We start from the raw sequence: 18,779 nt of genomic DNA on the forward strand, positions 1-18,779 counted from the left end.
ACTGTTCTTTTATATTTGTTTTGTACCATCATCTTTGAAATGCAAGAGAACGGCCATAATGTAGTATTCCAGCCCAGCTGCAATTTAGATTTTAGCCACTAGATGGCATCAGTGTATGTGTACAGTTTTAGACTGATCCAATGAACCATTGCATTTCCGTTCAAAATGTTGTATCAAGACTGCCCAAATGTGCCTAATTTGTTTATTAATAACTTTTCATGTTCAAAACTGTGCAGTTTCCTCAAACAATAGCAAGGTATTATTTCACTGTAATAGCTACTGTAAATTTGACAGTGTAGTTAGATGAACAAGAATTTAAGCTTTCTGCCAATATCAGATATGTCTATGTCCTGGGAAATTTTCTTGTTACTTACAACCTCATGCTAATCGCATTAGCCTACATTAGCTCAACCATCCCGTTAAACATGTATGGCAATTTAGCTAGCTTGCTGTTGCAAGCTAATTTGTCCTGATATATAAACATTGGGTTGTTATTTTACCTGAAATGCACAAGGTCCTCTACTCCGACAATTAATCCACAGATAAAACGATAAACCAAATTTGTTTCTCGTCATCTCTCCTCCTTCCTCCAGGCTTCTTTTTCTTCTTTGGACTTGATATGGCGGTTGGCAAACAACTTTACAGCATTACTACAACCGACCGGAGTGTGGACCAAAGTTCATCTTTCATTCACCCATGTGGGTATATGCTCCTAAAAACCAACGAGGAGATGGCATATGGGTATATGCTCCTAAAAACCAACGAGGAGATGGGAGAGGCCTGACTCGCAGCGCATTGAGCGTCACAAATAGAACCAATTTCTATTTTAGCGCCTGGCCACGCAGACGCTCGCTGAGGTGTGTGAGCAGTGTGGGTACAATGATTGAATAACATGTACAGTTGAAGTCGGAGGTTAGCCAAATACATTTAAACTCAGTTTTTCACAATTCCTGACATTTAATCCTAGTAAAAAATTCCCTGTCTTAGTTCAGTTAGGATCACCACTTAATTTTAAGAACGTGAAATGTCAGAATAATAGATAATGATAATGATTTATTTCAGCTTTTATTTTTTTCATCACATTCCCAGTGGGTCAATTCGTATTTGGTAGCATTGCCTTTAAATTGTTTAACTTCGGTCAAACGTTTCGGGTAGCCTTCCACAAGCTTCCCACAATAAGTTGGGTGAATTTTGTCCCATTCTTCCTGACAGAGCTGGTATAATGAGTCAGGTTTGTAGGCCTCTTGCTCGCACACACTTTTTAAGTTCTGCCCACAAACTTTCTATAGGATTGAGGGAGGGCTTTGTGATGGCCACTCCAATACTTTGACTTTGTTGTCCTTTAGCCATTTTGCCACAACTCTGGAAGTATGCTTAGGGTCATTGTTCATTTGGAAGTCCCATTTGCGACCAAGCTTAAAGTTCCTGACTGATGTCTTGAGATGTTGCTTCAACATATCCACATAATTTTCCTCCCTCATGATGCCATCTATTTTGTGAAGTGCACCAGTCCCTCCTGCAGCAAAGCACCCCCACAACATGATGCTGCCACCCCCGTGCTTCACGGTTGGGATGGTGTTCTTCGGCTTGCAAGCATCCCCCTTTTTCCTCCAAACATAACGATGGTCATTATGGCCAAACAGTTCTATTTTTGTTTCATCAGACCAGAGGACATTTCTCCAAAAAGTATGATCTTTGTCCCCAACCGTAGTCTGGCTTTTTTATGGCGGTTTTGGAGCAGTGGCTTCTTCCTTGCTGAGCGGCCGTTCAGGTTATGGAGATATAGAACTCTTTTTTACTGTGGATATAGATACTTTTGTACCTGTTTCCTCCAGCATCTTCACAAGGTCCTTTTCTGTTGTTCTGGGATTGATTTGCACTTTTCGCACCAAAGTACATCCATCTCTAGGAGACAGAACGCGTCTCCTTCCTGAGCGGTATGACGGCTGCGTGGTCCCATGGTGTTTATACGTGCATACTATTGTTTGTACAGATGAACGTGGTACCTTCAGGCATTTGGAAATTGCTCCCAAAGATGGCTTGTGGAGGTCTACCATTTTTTTTCTGAGGTCTACCATTTTTTTTCTGAGGTCTTGGCTGATTTCTTTTGATTTTCTCATGATGCAAAGAGGCACTGAGTTTGAAGGTAGGCCTTGAAATACATCCACGGGTGCACCTCCAATTGACAAATTATATATATTAGTCTATCAGAAGCTTCTAAAGCCATGACACAATTCTCTGGAATTTTCCAAGCTGTTTAATGGCACAGTCAACTTAGTGTATGTAAACTTCTGACCCACTGAAATTATGGGAGATAATCTGTCTGTAAACAATTGTTGTAAAAATTACTTGTGTCATGCACAAAGTAGATGTCCTAACCGACTTGCCAAAACTATAGTTTGTTAACAAGAAATGTGTGGAGTGGTTGAAAAACAAGTTTTAATGACTCCAATCTAAGTGTATGTAAACTTCCGACTTTTGCAACTCTTGTGTACGGCACTCGAGCGGTGTGTTCAGCATTGTTAGATATAGTAGAATAGTATAGAATACAGTATATACACATGAGAAGAGTAATGCAAGACATGTAAACATTTTTAAAGTGACAAGTGTTCCATTTATTAAAGTGGCCAAGCTGTTTGAGAGAACGCCAAGAGTGTGCAAAGCTGTCATCATGGCAAAGGGTAGCTACTTTGAAGAATCTCAAATATAAAATATATTTTGATTTGTTTAACACTTTTTTGGTGACTACATGATTCCATATGTGTTATTTCATAGTTTTGATGTCTTCCCTATTATTCTACAATGAAGAAAATAGTAAAAATAAAGAATAACCCCTGAATGAGAAGGTGTGTCCAAACATGTTGTGGATAGCTGTATTGTCAAATGAGTGGCTGTACTGTTAACAATAAGACCCAAAAATGGACCATACTGTCACGCCCTGACCTTAGAGAGCCTTTTTATGTCTGTATTTGGTTTGGTCAGGGTGTGATTTGGGGTGGGCATTCTATGTTCTGATTTCTATGTTTTTGTATTTCTATGTGTTGGCCGGGTATGGTTCTCAATCAGCGACAGCTGTCTATCGTTGTCTCTGATTGGGAATCATACTTAGGCAGCCGTTTCCTCTTTTGTCATTGTGGGAAGTTGACTTTTGTTAGTGGCACTATAGCCCTAGTAAGCTTCACAGACGTTTATTTTGTTTCTTGTTTTGTTGGCGACATTTTAAAATAAAAGGAAATGTACGCTCACCACGCTGCACTTTGGTCTTCCTTGAACAACGGCCGTGACACATACAGCCTGAGATTTCCAACAGTGTGACAGCTTTGTTTGCTTGGTGTGAAATGAAGTTGGTGTCACACCAGAGGAAATAGCTGTCAATCCAGGGGACATAACCAATTAATAAAATAAATCTGTATTCTGTTGCAATTTTTATCCTTTTAAGTGGTTATGAGTGCATTATTTATGTATTAATTCGCCCACGCCTGGTTTCTCACTCTTGGCAGGTGAACATTGCTCCGGCGACCTCTGGATCTGCCTCTGCCCTCCGGGGAGGGTCTAGTTATTTTACCTGGCCCCAGTGATGGTGCAGGCAGATATTGGCTGTGGTGCTCCTATTCCTGGTTCTCACTGCCTGCATTAGACCATCCATCCCCTTGGTCCCTCTCTGTCTTTCCTACCAGTGCCACTCCTCCTGACCTATTGGCATACGTGATCCACCTTTGGAGGGCCCCCATCAGCTTCCCCCTTGCTCTCCAATATACCCGGCTGGCCTCATTCCGAGCAAGACCCAGTCAACCCGTCTGTCTCATGGTCCTCCGATTGCGTTCAGGTGCGGGGCATGGCACGCCTAGGCAACAATGCCTGGGGGGGGGGGGGGGGGGGGGGGGGGGGGGTTGTGCGGTATACTCCAAAAACTCTAAAAAAAAAACACCTCCCGAGCGGCTTCAGCTGTGGGTGGGTTGGGGCCTCCCACTTGGTGCCCACAAGTGAGCTTGGGTGTCCTCCATCACTGTTTTTATTTATTTATTGTCCACTGCAGACAGCTATACTGCCCTGCCAAGCAAAAAGGCAGTGACTGCTAATGTGGTCGAAAATTAGTTAATGTCATTTTTTCTACATTAAATACATGTTTAATCATGTGGACAAGTATCCTGCCTCTATTGTATTGTGTTTTGGAGAAAATGGGGGTCATGTTTGCAGTAACTGCATAAGGTTACCGTGAAACCAAGGTAAATAAAAGCCATTTTTCTCAGTTCCACGCTATGAGCAGTTACTGCCTTTTTGCATGGTTTATATATATATATATATTTGCTTGGTTGGGCAGTATATTGGTCCGCTAATACAGGACTAGCAAAGGCACAGTGCACTACTTTTGTGAGAGATAATTTATTTTAGGTGGTACTGCAGCATCTCTCAGCACCCCTACTTCCTGCGGCTATGCAGACGTGGGTGCTCTCGCTTTTTGGCACAGGCTTATCATTGGAATGTGTGCCTTATCAACTTTAAATGGGAGTTTCTGTGCTGATCATGCGTAACGGGGAATCAGGGTTAGATTTCGCAGTGGCTACCACGTCCGATGGAGGCAGCAGGCACACAAATGATCCACTCCCGCAGGACACTTTTGTGTCCCTGCAATTGGAATGAGTAGGTTTCACTTCAAATCCTTTAATGAGGATCCATTACGGATCCATTTAGAACGGATGTTTTGAAGCATTTTTACAGTGGTCAGAAACTTCTGAAAGTGTCATTAGTTATGTTTAAACAGTACAATTTGACTGCCTGTTGTGTATTGTCCATCGGTGGGACGTAATGTCTTATGGGGTGAAGCCAATAGCCCAAATGAAAGGAAAAAAACTTGTTGTCTTGGACAATTAAAAAAAATAAGTGTTAAGCATGAAGCAGATAAGATAATAATACATAAAGTAAGATCATTGCTTTTTTATCAAGGTTTAGTGAAATTACTGTGAATCTTACCCAAAATGTAGTAGCAAGACACTTGGTAATCATCAAGAACATTATTGTCTATTTGGGAATCAATAAACCTTTACATTAACCTAAATTATAATGTAACAGCAGAGGACAAAGTCAAGGCACTAATGCATGAAATGCTTAATTAAATTGGATATAAACTCAAAATTGAAGGTGACCATATAACATTTTGAGTTGTTTTGACATAGTTTATTGTAAGTAGGCTGTATTTTTTTATTATTTTTTTACTTGTATTTTAGAAGAAATGATTTGTTCACTTTTGTTATGGCTATATGGCAACTACAGTTGACGGTATAATGAACCCGTGGAATGTGTGTAGTCGTCCAGGCAGGTTTAATTGTAAATGCGCATAAGCAGTCACACACAGAGACACGAGACGGTCAGAGCTGGAAGAAGTTATGTCATGTCCTTTCGTGTACACGCATAATCAAACGATTTAAAACGTCCAATCGTCAGCTGCGGTCCGGCTGTGTAAGAATAGCAAAGCATAAACACCACATATTTTGCTCAGCCACCGGTTTGGCCACTCTCAAACTTTAGTGTATTTTCTTCTCTCTCCGGTTTGTTTTGCACATAGGCCTGATTGGATTCTGTTAGTAAATACATTATCCACTACCATAATAAGTGGTCTCCTAATTGCGCTGAGGTAGTCCCATAGAAACTATATCAGTTTGCCGACCAGTTACTGACAGTGCGGGCTGTGGCCGATAGCCTCCTTAATTGGCACCGTGGCGCTTTGATCTATACCGGATTAACCGAGGCCCGAAACGGGGGTTAGGCCCATTATTCTATTACAGAGTCGAGTTGAATTACACAATATCTAATTTCATGGTCAAATAGGCGAGGGAAGTGATTTGAAAAGAGGTTCAATATGCCCTTTTTTTTTTAATAGGCTATCAAAAGTCTGCTCATGCAGTTACACTTTTCATACAAGGGTAATTAAAACAGTATCATTTTAATCAATACCTACCTACTCCTTTGTTTAATTTCTCTGTGAGATGGTGAGAGACGGAAAGGAGAGGACAGGCATTTCAGCAACGATGGGAACCCATGGGAACCGTCCAGGGGTGCAAGCGCACAGACCGCGTGCACATAAAAAGAGAAGACGGATATCCCCTGCCCGAGGACACACCCTCCTCGCATCCCCCCCCCCCCCCCCCCCCCCCCCCCCCCCCCCCCCCCCGCCCCCCCTCCAACACGCGCGCACACAAACACACAGCCTCTCGTCACTGGCTGGCATCCTTTTTCGCCGAGTTCTTTCCCACAGCCGATACGCACAGAGCCTTGCCCGGGACCTGGGTGATTCGGATCCGTAGCCCTGAGCGAAGTGACCACACCGGGTTGGAAAGCCTACGGAAAGAGTGAGGGACGCAGTATGCAGTGGATAAACAAGAGAGAGTAGAGTCTGGACTGGAAGAGAGGGAGATCCTATTTCATTTGGGTATCAATTCGAGTCCGTTGCGCAAAGAAGGAAAGGGTGTATGCGTATGGGTTTAGTTTGAAGGGCGAGTGCGTTGCGCAGAGGGAGAGTGTAATTGGGATGAGAGCTCAAGTCAGGGAGCCAGCAGGTCTGACATTCAAAGCCTCTTAACGGCAGGTGGAGGGAAGATCGACCTGGTGGAGTGAGAGTGGTTTTTTTTCTTCTGAGGAGAGACCCACGCTGGACACCGCACCAAGAGAGAGAGAAGCCGGGGAGAGGGGTCGAGGAGGGGCGGGCAGGCAGGAGGAACTCCCCAAGGGGAACAATACAAGTAAGGCAATAATGCTTTCTCTCAAGCCTAGTACGAAACGATGAACTGACGCTTAAAGACAGCTGAGAAAGGGATATTATAGAGAAGAGGGGATACTGCGTCGTTTTTTTGTCCTCGATCCTGTGACGTTGAGATGGAGAGAGAAAGAGCGCACGGACGAAAGCCGGTTGATTGCTGCAGCGGAGGTGCGAGGAGCAGCGCCAGGACGGAGATGAGGAGAGATCGGCGCTGGAGACAGCAGTGGACCGTGATTTGTCTCGTCGCCCTCGCTCTGCAACCGCAGGTAAGCCGCACCGATTAAGCGCTATTTTTGGCCGTTGTTTAAACCTGCCCTGACTTTTACAGTCGGTGTTTTCTTCCCACATAGTCAATAATTTTGCCCACATTCTACTTCCCTGTTTCTCTTGTCAATATGTCTACCATTGCTTCTAATGGCGCGGTGCCCACCTGTTGTTGTGCGTCTTAATTGTCTGGTCATCCACTTGTTGCTCCATGGGCGTGTCCTTTCTTCTATAGGCTACATGATAAAACCTTCACCAAGCATGACCTTTCAGTACACCAATGTTTGTTATTGGGATTCTAAGACTATTACACTGCAATTGATTTGTTTTCCTGTTGAAGAATATGCTAGAAGACCCATCCACGAAGTCCATTGTTTGAACCAGAACTGCAGAGGGAAATGTTCTGAACACAGTCTCCTGTGGGCTCTAATGGTGTAAAAATACATCCTTCATGGGAAATAACAAGCCAAATGTTATGGTGTCTGTGGATGGAGTAAGGCTGTCTTCTATGTGTTTACTACTACAGTACACGCACAAGTCAACCTTGTGAACATTATGAACATGATCACAAGGGGAAAGGGGATTCACGGGAATTGTTGGTCAGTCTGTCCCTGTGTGTGTGTGTGTGTGTGTGTGTGTGTGTGTGTGTGTGTGTGTGTGTGTGTGTGTGTGTGTGTGTGTGTGTGTGTGTGTGTGTGTGTGTGTTGCATGGGTGCGCTTGTAATGTGTGTGTGTGTGTGTTTATTCACGTGTCTTACAGTCAGTGCCTCCCTTCCTTTCTTCACATAAATGTAGTCCATCCTCTCTCTGCAGTATGTAAAAGCTCTGCAGACGACCAGGAATAGTCCAGCATAGTATAAATCAAAATCAAGTCAAATTTTATTGGCCACATACACGTGTTGACCCGTTCGTCTGGTCTTGTCAGGTCTTACCAGCGTCTTATTAAATTATTGCATCTGAGCTTCTCCTTTCATTTTTCAAGTGTTCTACGCCGCTAGCCAGCACTTCGCCTAAATAGGTGTGCATTTCTTTCGCCTCCACATACACGTGTTTAGCAGATGTTATTGTGGGTGTAGCGAAATGCGTGTGTTTTTAGCTCCAACAGTGCAGTAATATCTAAAAAGTAATATCTAACAATTTCACAACAATACACACAATACACACACATCTAAGTAAAATAATGGAATTTAGAATACATAAATATATGGACGAGCAATATCAGAGCGGCATAGACTAAGACACAGTAGAATAGAATACAGTATATACATATGAGATGAGTAATGAAAAATATGTAAACATTATTAAAGTGACTAGTGTTTAATTTATTAAAGTGGCCAGTGATTTCAAGCCTATGTATATAGGCAGCAGCCTCTAATGTGCTAGTGATGGCTATTTAACAGTCTGATGGCCTTGAGATAGAAGCTGATTTTCAGTCTCTCGGTCACAGCTTTGATGCACCTGTATTGACCTCGCCTTCTGGATGATAGCGGGGTGCAGGCAGTGGCTCGTGTGGTTGTTGTCCTTGATGATCTTTTTGGCCTTCCTGTGACATCGGGTGCTGAAGGTGTCCTGGAGGCCAGGTAGTTTGCCCCCGGTGATGCGTTGGGCAGACTACACCACCCGCTGGAGAGCCCTGTGGTTGCGGGAGGTGCAGTTGCCATACCAGCTGGTGATACCGCCCAACAGGATGCTCTCAATTGTGCATCTGTAAAAGTTTATGAGGGTTTTAGGTGCCAAGCCAAATTTCTTCAGCTTCCTGCTGTTGAAGAGGCGCCGTTGCGCCTTTTTCACCACACTGTCTGTGTGGGTGAACCATTTCAGTTTGTCACTGATGTGTACGCCGAGGAACTACCTTATAGGCTACCTTATAATTGTAATAACTATGTAATAATGAGTTTGATTCAAAAATACCACACTCAAACCACTATGACCACATAGAAAACCAATTCACATTCAGTCAAATTGGACATAGGCCTGTCACATTCAAGTTCAAGTTCACACAGACCAAGAGGGAAAGCCTGGAGGTAGAGCGCTGGCTGAATGTGTTCTCTACTCTTCCCCTCCCAGACACACCCCCAGGCTATGGTTGTTGGCCTAAAAGGGCCCCCCACTGGCGGAGTGACACAGCCCTCAGTGCAGGGGCAAGATCAGGACGTTCTGTGTGTGTATGTGTGTGTGTCTGTGTGTGTGTGCATTTATGTGAAATGAGAAGCGTGTGTGTGTGTGTGTGTGTGTGTGTGTGTGTGTGTGTGTGTGTGTGTGTGTGTGTGTGTGTGTGTGTGTGTGTGTGTGTGTGTACTGGACTGGGGTGTGTGGACTGGACTGGGGTGTGTGGACTGGGGTGTGTGTGTTGGGCCAGCGGCCACAGCCGTGTAGCACTGGGGCATGTGAATGTACAGAAAGATCCACATGGATCTCTGCACCCAGCTCTGAAGCTCTTCACTAATATAACACTCTCTTCCCCTACTGCAGTACGATGCAGACCTTTCTACTGTGCTGTGAGACATTTATAATGTAGGATTAGCACAGGAGAGTTGATATACTGCATCCATTTCAGCATTGAAGATACTATAACATGTAACAGTAGAGGTCTGGGGATGTGTCAAATTCAGTGCAATGTAGATAAGAGCATTCAAGATGATATATTCATGTTGTTTGATACAGTTTATAATGTTGTCCTGATATTACTCTGTTATTACAGAACAGTCAAGATAGTGCCATATTTAACAGTATTAAAAGGTAAGTGTTTAAAGCCTCTTAAACCCCCTATTTGATTTTTTGTTTTATTCAATTCAGTCTGGTATGAGAACGGTAGCCCCTATCTGCAAAATCAGGGTGTCTGCGGAAAGCTGAGTATGTTGGCTATTGATCTGTGCCTTAGAATCTTTGGCGTGACTTACTACCATATATGGGCATACAAATGTATAAGGGCAGGCCGAGCCAAAGACCTAATTTAAAGATGGCTGTTACCTATATTCGGGTTAGCTTTGTGAAGCATAAACAAAATAAAGACCTAATACGTTGATTCACACCGGAAGACTCCACAGATCATGAGGATGTCTTATTTGTCTACCTGTGACCTACCGTTTTTGATCACCATCCCCGAGAGTACATTTATTTATTTTACTCAACGTTTTCACCAAACAGCCATCCTTTTATACGGTAAGCTTCCATTTGCTCTGTGCTTGAGCTATAGCTACAAAGGTGGTATGACATTAATCGTTAGGTTGGTAGGAACAAATCTAGCCTGTTTCCAATGTTACCTGATGATGTGTGACTTAATGGCAACGAATATCGAACATCGACCGAGTGACTATATCTTTGCGCATGAGAAATATGCTGAAAACATTTGGATATCCCCTGTATGTCCACCGACACCGCCACAATGTTTGAGAGAGGTTGGTGTTGTAGAAATGTATTTTTTTATAGTGAACAATAACTTTTTAGGCATATCCAGTGCGTGCACAAACAGTGTAATTACCACATTTGGAGACTTTGGAGAGGTTGAAAGGACGCTTGAATGTACCCCGGATACCTCATAACACCACAATGTTTGAGTGAGGTTGATATGGTAGAAATTGTGTTTTTATACTGAACAAATAGCATTTAGGGATTGCAAATATGTGATAGCACTGGAATTATCTCATTTACAGACATATGCCACTTTGGAGAGGTTTAGGGACACTTGGAAACGTCCCGTGTCCACACCTGACACCCCTTACTAAAACATCTGTCCATTTCTAGTTGTTAGGTCGATCAATCCCATTTTTTTTCTCTGATATTGCTCACATTTTGTGGAAGCCGTCTGATGTGCATCCAGCCCTGGGCATAAATAATTCACTTAAAGCTTGTCAATGAAAGATTACTTTAAAATGAAGGGGAAAAAACGGTTATTTTGTGTGTGCTTGATCTTGTGTATTCTGAACTATGTAACTATTATCTATCTTCTGATCATTTCCTCATCTCCCAGATGTCTTCTTAAAAATACGTTTTGGCACGTCAGAATCATGTAATTACACATGAATAGCAGTTACTTTTGGGTATGTCTATTTAGGCGGAAATCTACATTTTGCCATTACATCTAAGAGGTTTTAACAATAGTGTTAGTCAGTGTACAATCCAACCGGGTTCATCCAGGGTCAGGTTGTGGTCCTGGTCTCACCTTGTTTTTGGGTTCATTGGGGACTTAATTACCACAGCTCTCCATGGTGATGCTCGAGGCTGAGCGCTTGGAGCGGTCAGATGGAGCGCTGAAACCCAGGTATGCCCGGAATGGCTGAGAGAGGGAGGGAAAGAAGAGAGGAAGAAAGGATGATACAGAGTGATGAGTGGGCCTGTATCTCCACAGGCTGTTTGATGTAGGAGAGTTTAGCCCCTTAGCCCAGGTACAGGGGCAGGTGAGCGACAGAATACCACAGCACAATGGGCTGACTTACCAGCTATTCTTCTTACTGGCTTTAGTCAGGTTGTCAAGACTATTACACCGTTATTCGTTATTGCATAACTTCATTGTGTGTGACGTGTGTGTGTGTGACGTGTGTGTGTGTGACTTGTGTGTATGTGACATGTGTTTGATGTGTGTGGTTTGTGCTTTATTAGTGGTTAGAAATCCTAACCATTATTTCCTTGCTATATAACACACCAACACACACAAACACACACCTGTCCCTCTGGGGGGCTTGTTAGCTCTACCAGCTTGTCTGTCCCCTTCTGCAACCAGCTGAGAAGAATATGCTTTATAGGCTCTGGGAAAAGGGAAAGGGAGAGACAGAGAACGAGAGAGACAGAGAGAGGGAGAAAGAGGGAGAAAGAGAGATGAAAGAAGAATTGCAGAGAAGAAGTGCTGGTACAGAGAGAAAGAGAGAGGGCAAGAGTTACAGCTTGTTCCCAGATAGAGGAGGAAGGGAGGAGGAGGACAGAGAAACCGGGGCCAGGTTCCCAGTGTCTGAGTCCCACTGGGGAGAGAGGGAGAGAAAAGAAGGGAGGGGTACTGATACAGGAGAAGAAAGAAAGGAAGGCGCTAGATGGAGAGGTGTAGGAAGTGCATGACACAGGGGAGGGGAGAGGTGAAAGAGGAAGATAAAGAGAGAGAGGGAGGGAGGAGGGTAAATAAGCTAGGAGGGAAAGATGGAGACAGATAGAGGGAGATAAATGGACAGATATGGAGAGAGAGAGAGAGAGAGAGAGAGAGAGAGAGAGAGAGAGAGAGAGAGAGAGAGAGAGAGAGAGAGAGAGAGAGAGGGAGAGAGAGAGAGAGAGAGAGAGAGAGAGAGAGAGAGAGATTGCTGGAGTGGGGGCGTGTCTCTCCATTGCGATGAAGGGATTCGATTTTTCTTCCGCTGTGGGGAGGAAGGGGTGTGAATCAAAGTTGTTTTTCCTAACCTTAATGAAGCAGATGATACAGAGAGAGAGAGAGAGAGGGACAGGGAGAGAGAGAGAGAGAGAACGAGAGAGGGAATGCTATCCATATATTTCCATCGCTGGAAAGCACTGGGATGAAATGCGATACTCCACCCATTGATCAGGTGTATTCATCACATTCATTAACGTTTTTTCAACAAATATGACATCGGGAACCATATGTTTTTGTTCCTGTAGATGTGTGTGTGTGTGTGTGTGTGAGTTATAACTCATCCTAACTCTCCTGTCTCCCTCTCTCTCCAGGCTGTGTGTGCAGTGGGGATGTTTGAGCTGCAGATCCGTCACTTCCAGAACCCCCAAGGTGTGCTGCAGAGTGGGGAGTGCTGTGACCTCCAGGCCACCGGGGGGCAGCGCTGCTCTCTCAGGGACCAGTGTGACACCTTCTTCAAGGCCTGCCTCAAGGAGTACCAGGCCCGCGTCGTCCCCACCGGAGCCTGCACCTTCGGGGTGGGCAGTACCACCGTCCTGGGAGGCAACACCCAGTCCCTCCGTCATCGAGGTCACGACGGAGGAGGGGGAGGAGGAGGAGGGGATGTCACTACAGGACACATTGTCATTCCCTTCAAATACGCCTGGCCGGTGAGTACAGAAGTGTAGCTACAATGTGGTTACCATGGTAACACGTCGCGGTTCAAGTAGGCAAACACTCACAGAGACCTGCGACAGTGTTGACACTAGCTCTTAGCATTCAGTCAAGAGGCTTTGCTACTATTTGCACAAACTAGTAGCAGTTTTCTACTTGTCTAAACACGGGCATTGGGTGCGATGCTGAGGTGATGCTCTTTCTCCCTCCTCTCTCTCCTCTCTCCCTCATTCTCCCCCTGTCTCTCTTTATCCATCCCTTTCTCTCTCTCTCCTCCTTAACTCTTCCCTGTTGCGTTTTTGCCCAGTTAAAGTCCCTGATATCGCTCCTCTCTGTCTGACTTCGTGTATCGACTTGAATGTGTCTGTATCAGATATGGAGTCCAGGCTGGGGGCTACGACTCGTGCATTCATTAAAGAGCAGGCCTATTAATCGCACATTAGACCCATCGATAATCCAATTCTCTCTCTCTCTCGTCTTCTGTCGCCCATAAGGAGGACCCAAACAATACAGGAAGAGGGAAAAATAGAAACAGCAAATAAAATGAAAGAGGAATTTGAGGTTGAGTGGAGGGCTTGAGGGGGGATAGAAAAGCCCCCTGACTAAAGACTGTCCAAGTCTGTTGGTTCTGGCTCACATAGGTTTGTATATTGCTGCTGCTCACAAATATGTTGTTCTATTTGACTGTTACTAAGCCCTGAGATGTTCGCTAGGGGGGTGAGAGGGGGGGGTGGGAGGTTTGGAAGGGGACTGGAAAGACATCTGGAGGGGGGTGAAAGCTTTTAGCTGGTGGTAGAGAGGGACACTAATGTTCTCAACGAGCAGTTCACTCCTCCCCCCCATTTCCATCCTTTCATTCCCTCCTTCCATCCCTTCATCCACGCCCATTAGAAGTAGTTTCCCGTTTTTTTTACTAGAATCAATGTCTGTTTGCCCGAGTCGTTTCAGGGCCAGAGCCACAGCGAGTATCCCTTTTAAATGACTTGGCACACTCAGGATGACTGATCCACATTGTCTTCCTTCCTGAGACGGGAGCGCTTGTTTATTTCAACGTTCGATGTCTCAATGCGAGCGGCCTATATTTGATTAAGGTCTGGAATGCTTCGTTTCGGACCTCCTCCGTGAGGTTGAATGGTTATTCATAATGAAAGTATTATAATAATGGGGAGCGAGAGCTGACGGTATGGTTGTAATTATATTCATATTGCCTAGTAATAATGTTTTTAATATTGTGCAAAGCCCTGGTGGAGATTTAGAGGCGGACTGGGAATAAGGCTGGTCATGCTCACCAGCTGGTCTGGTGTTGGAGCGCACAGGTCTGTGTCCTGGCTTCAGGCATCTGGAACACACACATGCGCGCGCACGCACGCACACATCACTTCCGCGTTTATCCGCCTCCCGTTAATCGGTATCAGTCCATTCGCCTGTGGAAGTGGGTCTTTATACACTGTCGGTGTCAGTGACTCTCCTCCATGTCGGGGAGGCGTGTGAGTGGCAGGTATGAGTGTGAGAAAATTCTCCCCAGCAGAAAGTCTTGTCTGGATTAGTTTCAGGACCAGGCCGTGGGGCGGGCTGGGCTGCAGGGGAGAGGATAGGGGCACCCCGAGGCAGGCCAGAATTTCTATGGGGATAGCTGCGGCTGAAAGACTCACATTATCTGGCCATCTCTGGGAGGTAGGGGAGAGGCCGGGGGAAATAGGGGGGAGACGGGTCGGGCTCAGGCAGTATTCTGATCCCTCTGCCCCAGGTGAGGGGATGAACAGGTGAGCACAGTCATTATGAGGAAAGGTGAGCTCCCTTTATCTCCCGCCCTCGCTCTTTCTCTCCACTCTTCTATTCAGGGAAATGCGTGTGTGTGTGTGTGTGTGTGTGTGTGTGCGCACATGTGTCTCCCAGCCCCTCACTGTCTAATCATATGGACTGAAGTATTTGGCTGCAGTTTGACTCCCAAGTCCAGGGACAGCTAGCGGCCTGGTCTGGGACGTTTTAGCGAAGGCGTTTCCGTTCAGATATAAAACATCAAAGCATTTCAGAACCGTGAGGTCGTCTCTCAAGTCGCACGGTCTGCTGTTGTTTCCAATCTGATATCTGATTGGCGGAAGGGGGGGGGGGGCTGTGGGGTTTGTCTCTTTGTTGTTGTCTATGTGGCAGAGGAAACTTACACTGTTTCTGAATGAATGGAAGGAGTGAATAGGTGGTACACCAGAAGGAGTTGCCAGGTAGCTCTTAGACAAAGGTGCATTATAATCTCTCTAAAGTCTTGTTCCTCTCAAATGTATTTTTATTTGTATTTAAACCTTTATTTAACTAGGCAAGTCAGTTAAGAATCATGACTCTAGATCTGCTGTGCCTGACTTGAGCTTCCGGGCTCCCGTTGACCATCAATGTTACAGTATGATTTACACTGAACTGTTTAAGTGTCCTGCTCTGCTTTCTACTCCAACAACTTTTCCCATCGTACTGTTGTTGCCTTGGGCTAGCTTTAGAGGAAGGGTTTGGGCTTAGTCTTTTGTTAAGAGTCCTGTGACAAATGACTTTGTGACAGGCACTAAACAAACGCCATTAAAAAGAACGGAAAGGGCTGTGGTCCCCCATCTCTTGATCTTAGGTCAATCTTAGGCCAATCATTCATAATCCTGACCTCAAGTGTTAAAGCCCCTAAATCTGATTCCAGGTCAGGTTCACTGCCAGCGGGAGAGAGCTCTCAACTGGCGGGACTCACGTTCAGCTGACTGTGTGCGTGCGTGCGTGTATGTGTGTGTGGTGTGTGTGTGTGTTTCGGTAACCATATCATCTGTAATAATACATTTTTTTTCACTCTCTCTCTTTCTTTTCTTTCGTCCTTCGCTTCCAACCACTTGCCTTATTTGTTCATGAAGGTTACTTAAAAAGACACGCTCGTACAGTATTGTGTTGCATGTTCGGGTTGTAGAGTGAAAAACCTTCCGTGCCGCACATACTGTTTACAAGACTAACCTCGTGAATGTGGGCCAGTCTTGTGAGGGCTGTAGCACCAGGGAACCGTCAGCAGTCAAAGGTCAGAGTTGAAATATGTCTCATAATTCCCAAACTAGGGTTCTCAGGGTTGTCACTAGATGGCCACGCTAGAACGAACAAAGAGGCATATTTCCACAGAACTGTTGAGGAAGGACCACTATTTGTTAACTAAGGGTTCGCGAGAGTTAGTGGTTAAAACGTCTAAATATATCAAACTAAAAATGGCCCTGCTGTCAAACACGCAAAGTAGAGGAATTACGCACATGACATTCAGCCAGTACTCTACTGTGTTCTAGGTTGGTTCTAGTACGCTCGGACGCACACACACACACACCGTGGGTTTACCTGTGCATTGGCGTTGTGTGGGTAGTCAGGCTGACCCAGTCACCAAGGGGTTATGAGAGGAGAGAGGAGGACAGAGAGCTTAGTTAGAACGTTCTTTCATTTGGGTCGCTCCTTCTTTCACTCGCTTTTCTCTACTCCTCCTTTGTGCTTTCCTCTCCTTTGTCCGTCGCTGACTCTCCCATACACGCTCACCTGTGGGCTGACATTGGACACACACACACACACACGCACGCACGCACGCACGCACGCACGCACGCACGCACGCACGCACGCACGCACGCACGCACGCACGCACGCACGCACACACACACACACACAATCCTCTCTTGCCCTCTCATACTCCCCTATGGTATATGCTTCTATAGCCACACAGCACAGGAGCGCAGGCACAAATCGACTGACATGCATGCTGTCAATTAGCACCCATGCTCACACAGTGTATCATGACACACAAAGAAAGTGGATTCCGTCAGGGATTGAGCCTTGTGTTTTTTAGAGATAAGTTAATAACCTGGAGGACACAAGTCTCTCTAGGGAGGCAGCCTTTTAATGGTTTCATTTGTGTGCAAATTGGATTGAAACGGGAGTTTCTATATTAGGAGTGGAAAGCAGATTTACACAATCACCTTGGAGTTCCTGGAGGGACTGTGTGTGTGTGTGTGTCCGTGTGCGTGCGTTCATCTGAGTATGCTGTGTTTGAAGAAGTGCGTGGGCACACAGCTTTGTAAGTAGTTGAGCAGGTGTAATTACAGAAGTCTATTGACTCCTCACCCAGCTCCCTCTAGCACCCCCCCCATTTTTCTGTTTCTCTACCTTTACTACTCTATCCTCCATCCCCTGTGTCCACCCCCTCCGAAGTCACTCATCTGTCAACACTCCCACACACTTTCTCCTTCTCTCTCTCTCCTACTCTCTCTCTCCTACTCTCTCTCTCCTACTCTCTCTCTCTGTCTCTGTCTCTCTGCCAGTCTCTCTCTCTCTCTGTCTCCCTCTCCCTCTCTCTCTGTCTCTCTCTCTCTCTCCTACTCTCTCTGTCTCTCTCCTACTCCCTCTCTCTCTCTCTGTTCTTTATCCCCATGGAAACCCATTCCTTTGCTTGTTACTGCTCTTGCTCTCACTTCTGTCCCTCTGGTGATGTTAAACCACATACAGTGAGCTCCAAAAGTAATGGCACAGTGACAAATGTTTTGTTGTGTTGGCTCTGTACTCCAGCATATTCATTTGAAGTGATACAATGACTACGACAGTCCTGAATGAATCGTGAGAACTGATGAGTGAGAGAGTTACGGACGCACAAATTTCATACCCATAAGACATACTAACATCTCACCATTACAACAACAGGGGAGGTTAGCATTTTTGGGGGGGGGGTATGACATTTGTGTTTCTGTTACATTCTCTCTCATCATTAATCACGATTCATTCATGACTATCCGTAATCGTGGTAGCATCCACATGAAGTGTTTAGAAACATATTCTATTCTTATTTACAAAAAAAGTGACTCCAAAAGGACACAATACATTATTTTCTAAAACACTTCCAAAACTAATTTTGTAGAGTCACAAACTTGATGTAATCATTGCGTGCTAGGAATATGGGACCAAATACGAAACATTTGACTACTTTAATACACATATAAGTGAATTTGTCCCATTACTTTTGGTCCCCTAAATGGGTGGACTATATCCAAAAAGTGTTGTAAGTTCACCCGATATGGATGAAAAAACCTTCAAATTAAAGCTGGCAATCTGCCCTTTAACCTAACCTCAAAGCTATTGTATCATTTCAAATCCAAAATCCAAAGTGCTAGAGTACAGAACCAAAAACAGCAAAACAAAAGTCACTGTCCCAATACTTTTGGAGCTCACTGTAGCTTCTTTTGCGGTGGGAATTAGATGTAGCAGGGAACAATAGTCACACTATTAACGGTTTCCCTGGGGGTATCCTGTTCAGGGACACAGCGAGTGCAACGTAGTGAATTGGATAAACCCCTAGGTCCCAATTGTAGTTCCCTGTCCTTTCTATGTCATCTTCCAAGTCCCTTTCCTTCTTTTTAATCTCTCTATGGCGTCTTGGAAGCCACAGTCTCCAACTTTGGTATTTGGTATTTTATTAGGATCCCCATTAGCTGTTGCAAAAGCAGTAACTACTCTTCCTGGGGTCCACACAAAACAGGAAACGTAATACAGAATGACATAATACAGAACATCATTAGACAAGAACAGCTCAAGGACAGAACTACATACCTTTTTTAAAAAGGAGCACGTGGCCCACATATCAATGCATACACACAAACTATCTAGGTCAAAAAGGGGAGAGGCGTTGTACTGTGAGGTGTTGCTTTAACTGTTTTTTCTTAAACCAGGCTTGCTGTTTATTTGAGCAATGTGAGTTTGAAGGAAGTTCCATGCAAT

General features: G+C 44.9%; 1 protein-coding gene across 1 annotated transcript in view; it reads left to right on the top strand.

Moving 5' to 3' along the window:
• Positions 1-6,228: 6,228 nt before the first annotated feature.
• Positions 6,229-18,779, top strand: part of LOC120028302 (protein jagged-1b-like) — a 47,166-nt gene continuing 34,615 nt past the window's right edge. Inside the window, exons 1-2 of the mRNA XM_038973501.1 lie at positions 6,229-7,020; positions 12,683-13,018. Of these exons, the coding sequence (XP_038829429.1) occupies positions 6,871-7,020; positions 12,683-13,018 (486 nt within the window). The 5' untranslated portion in view covers positions 6,229-6,870. The remainder of the gene's footprint in view (positions 7,021-12,682; positions 13,019-18,779) is intronic.

Source organism: Salvelinus namaycush, chromosome 34, assembly GCF_016432855.1.
Source record: "Salvelinus namaycush isolate Seneca chromosome 34, SaNama_1.0, whole genome shotgun sequence".
Classification (NCBI taxonomy): Eukaryota; Metazoa; Chordata; class Actinopteri; order Salmoniformes; family Salmonidae; genus Salvelinus; species Salvelinus namaycush.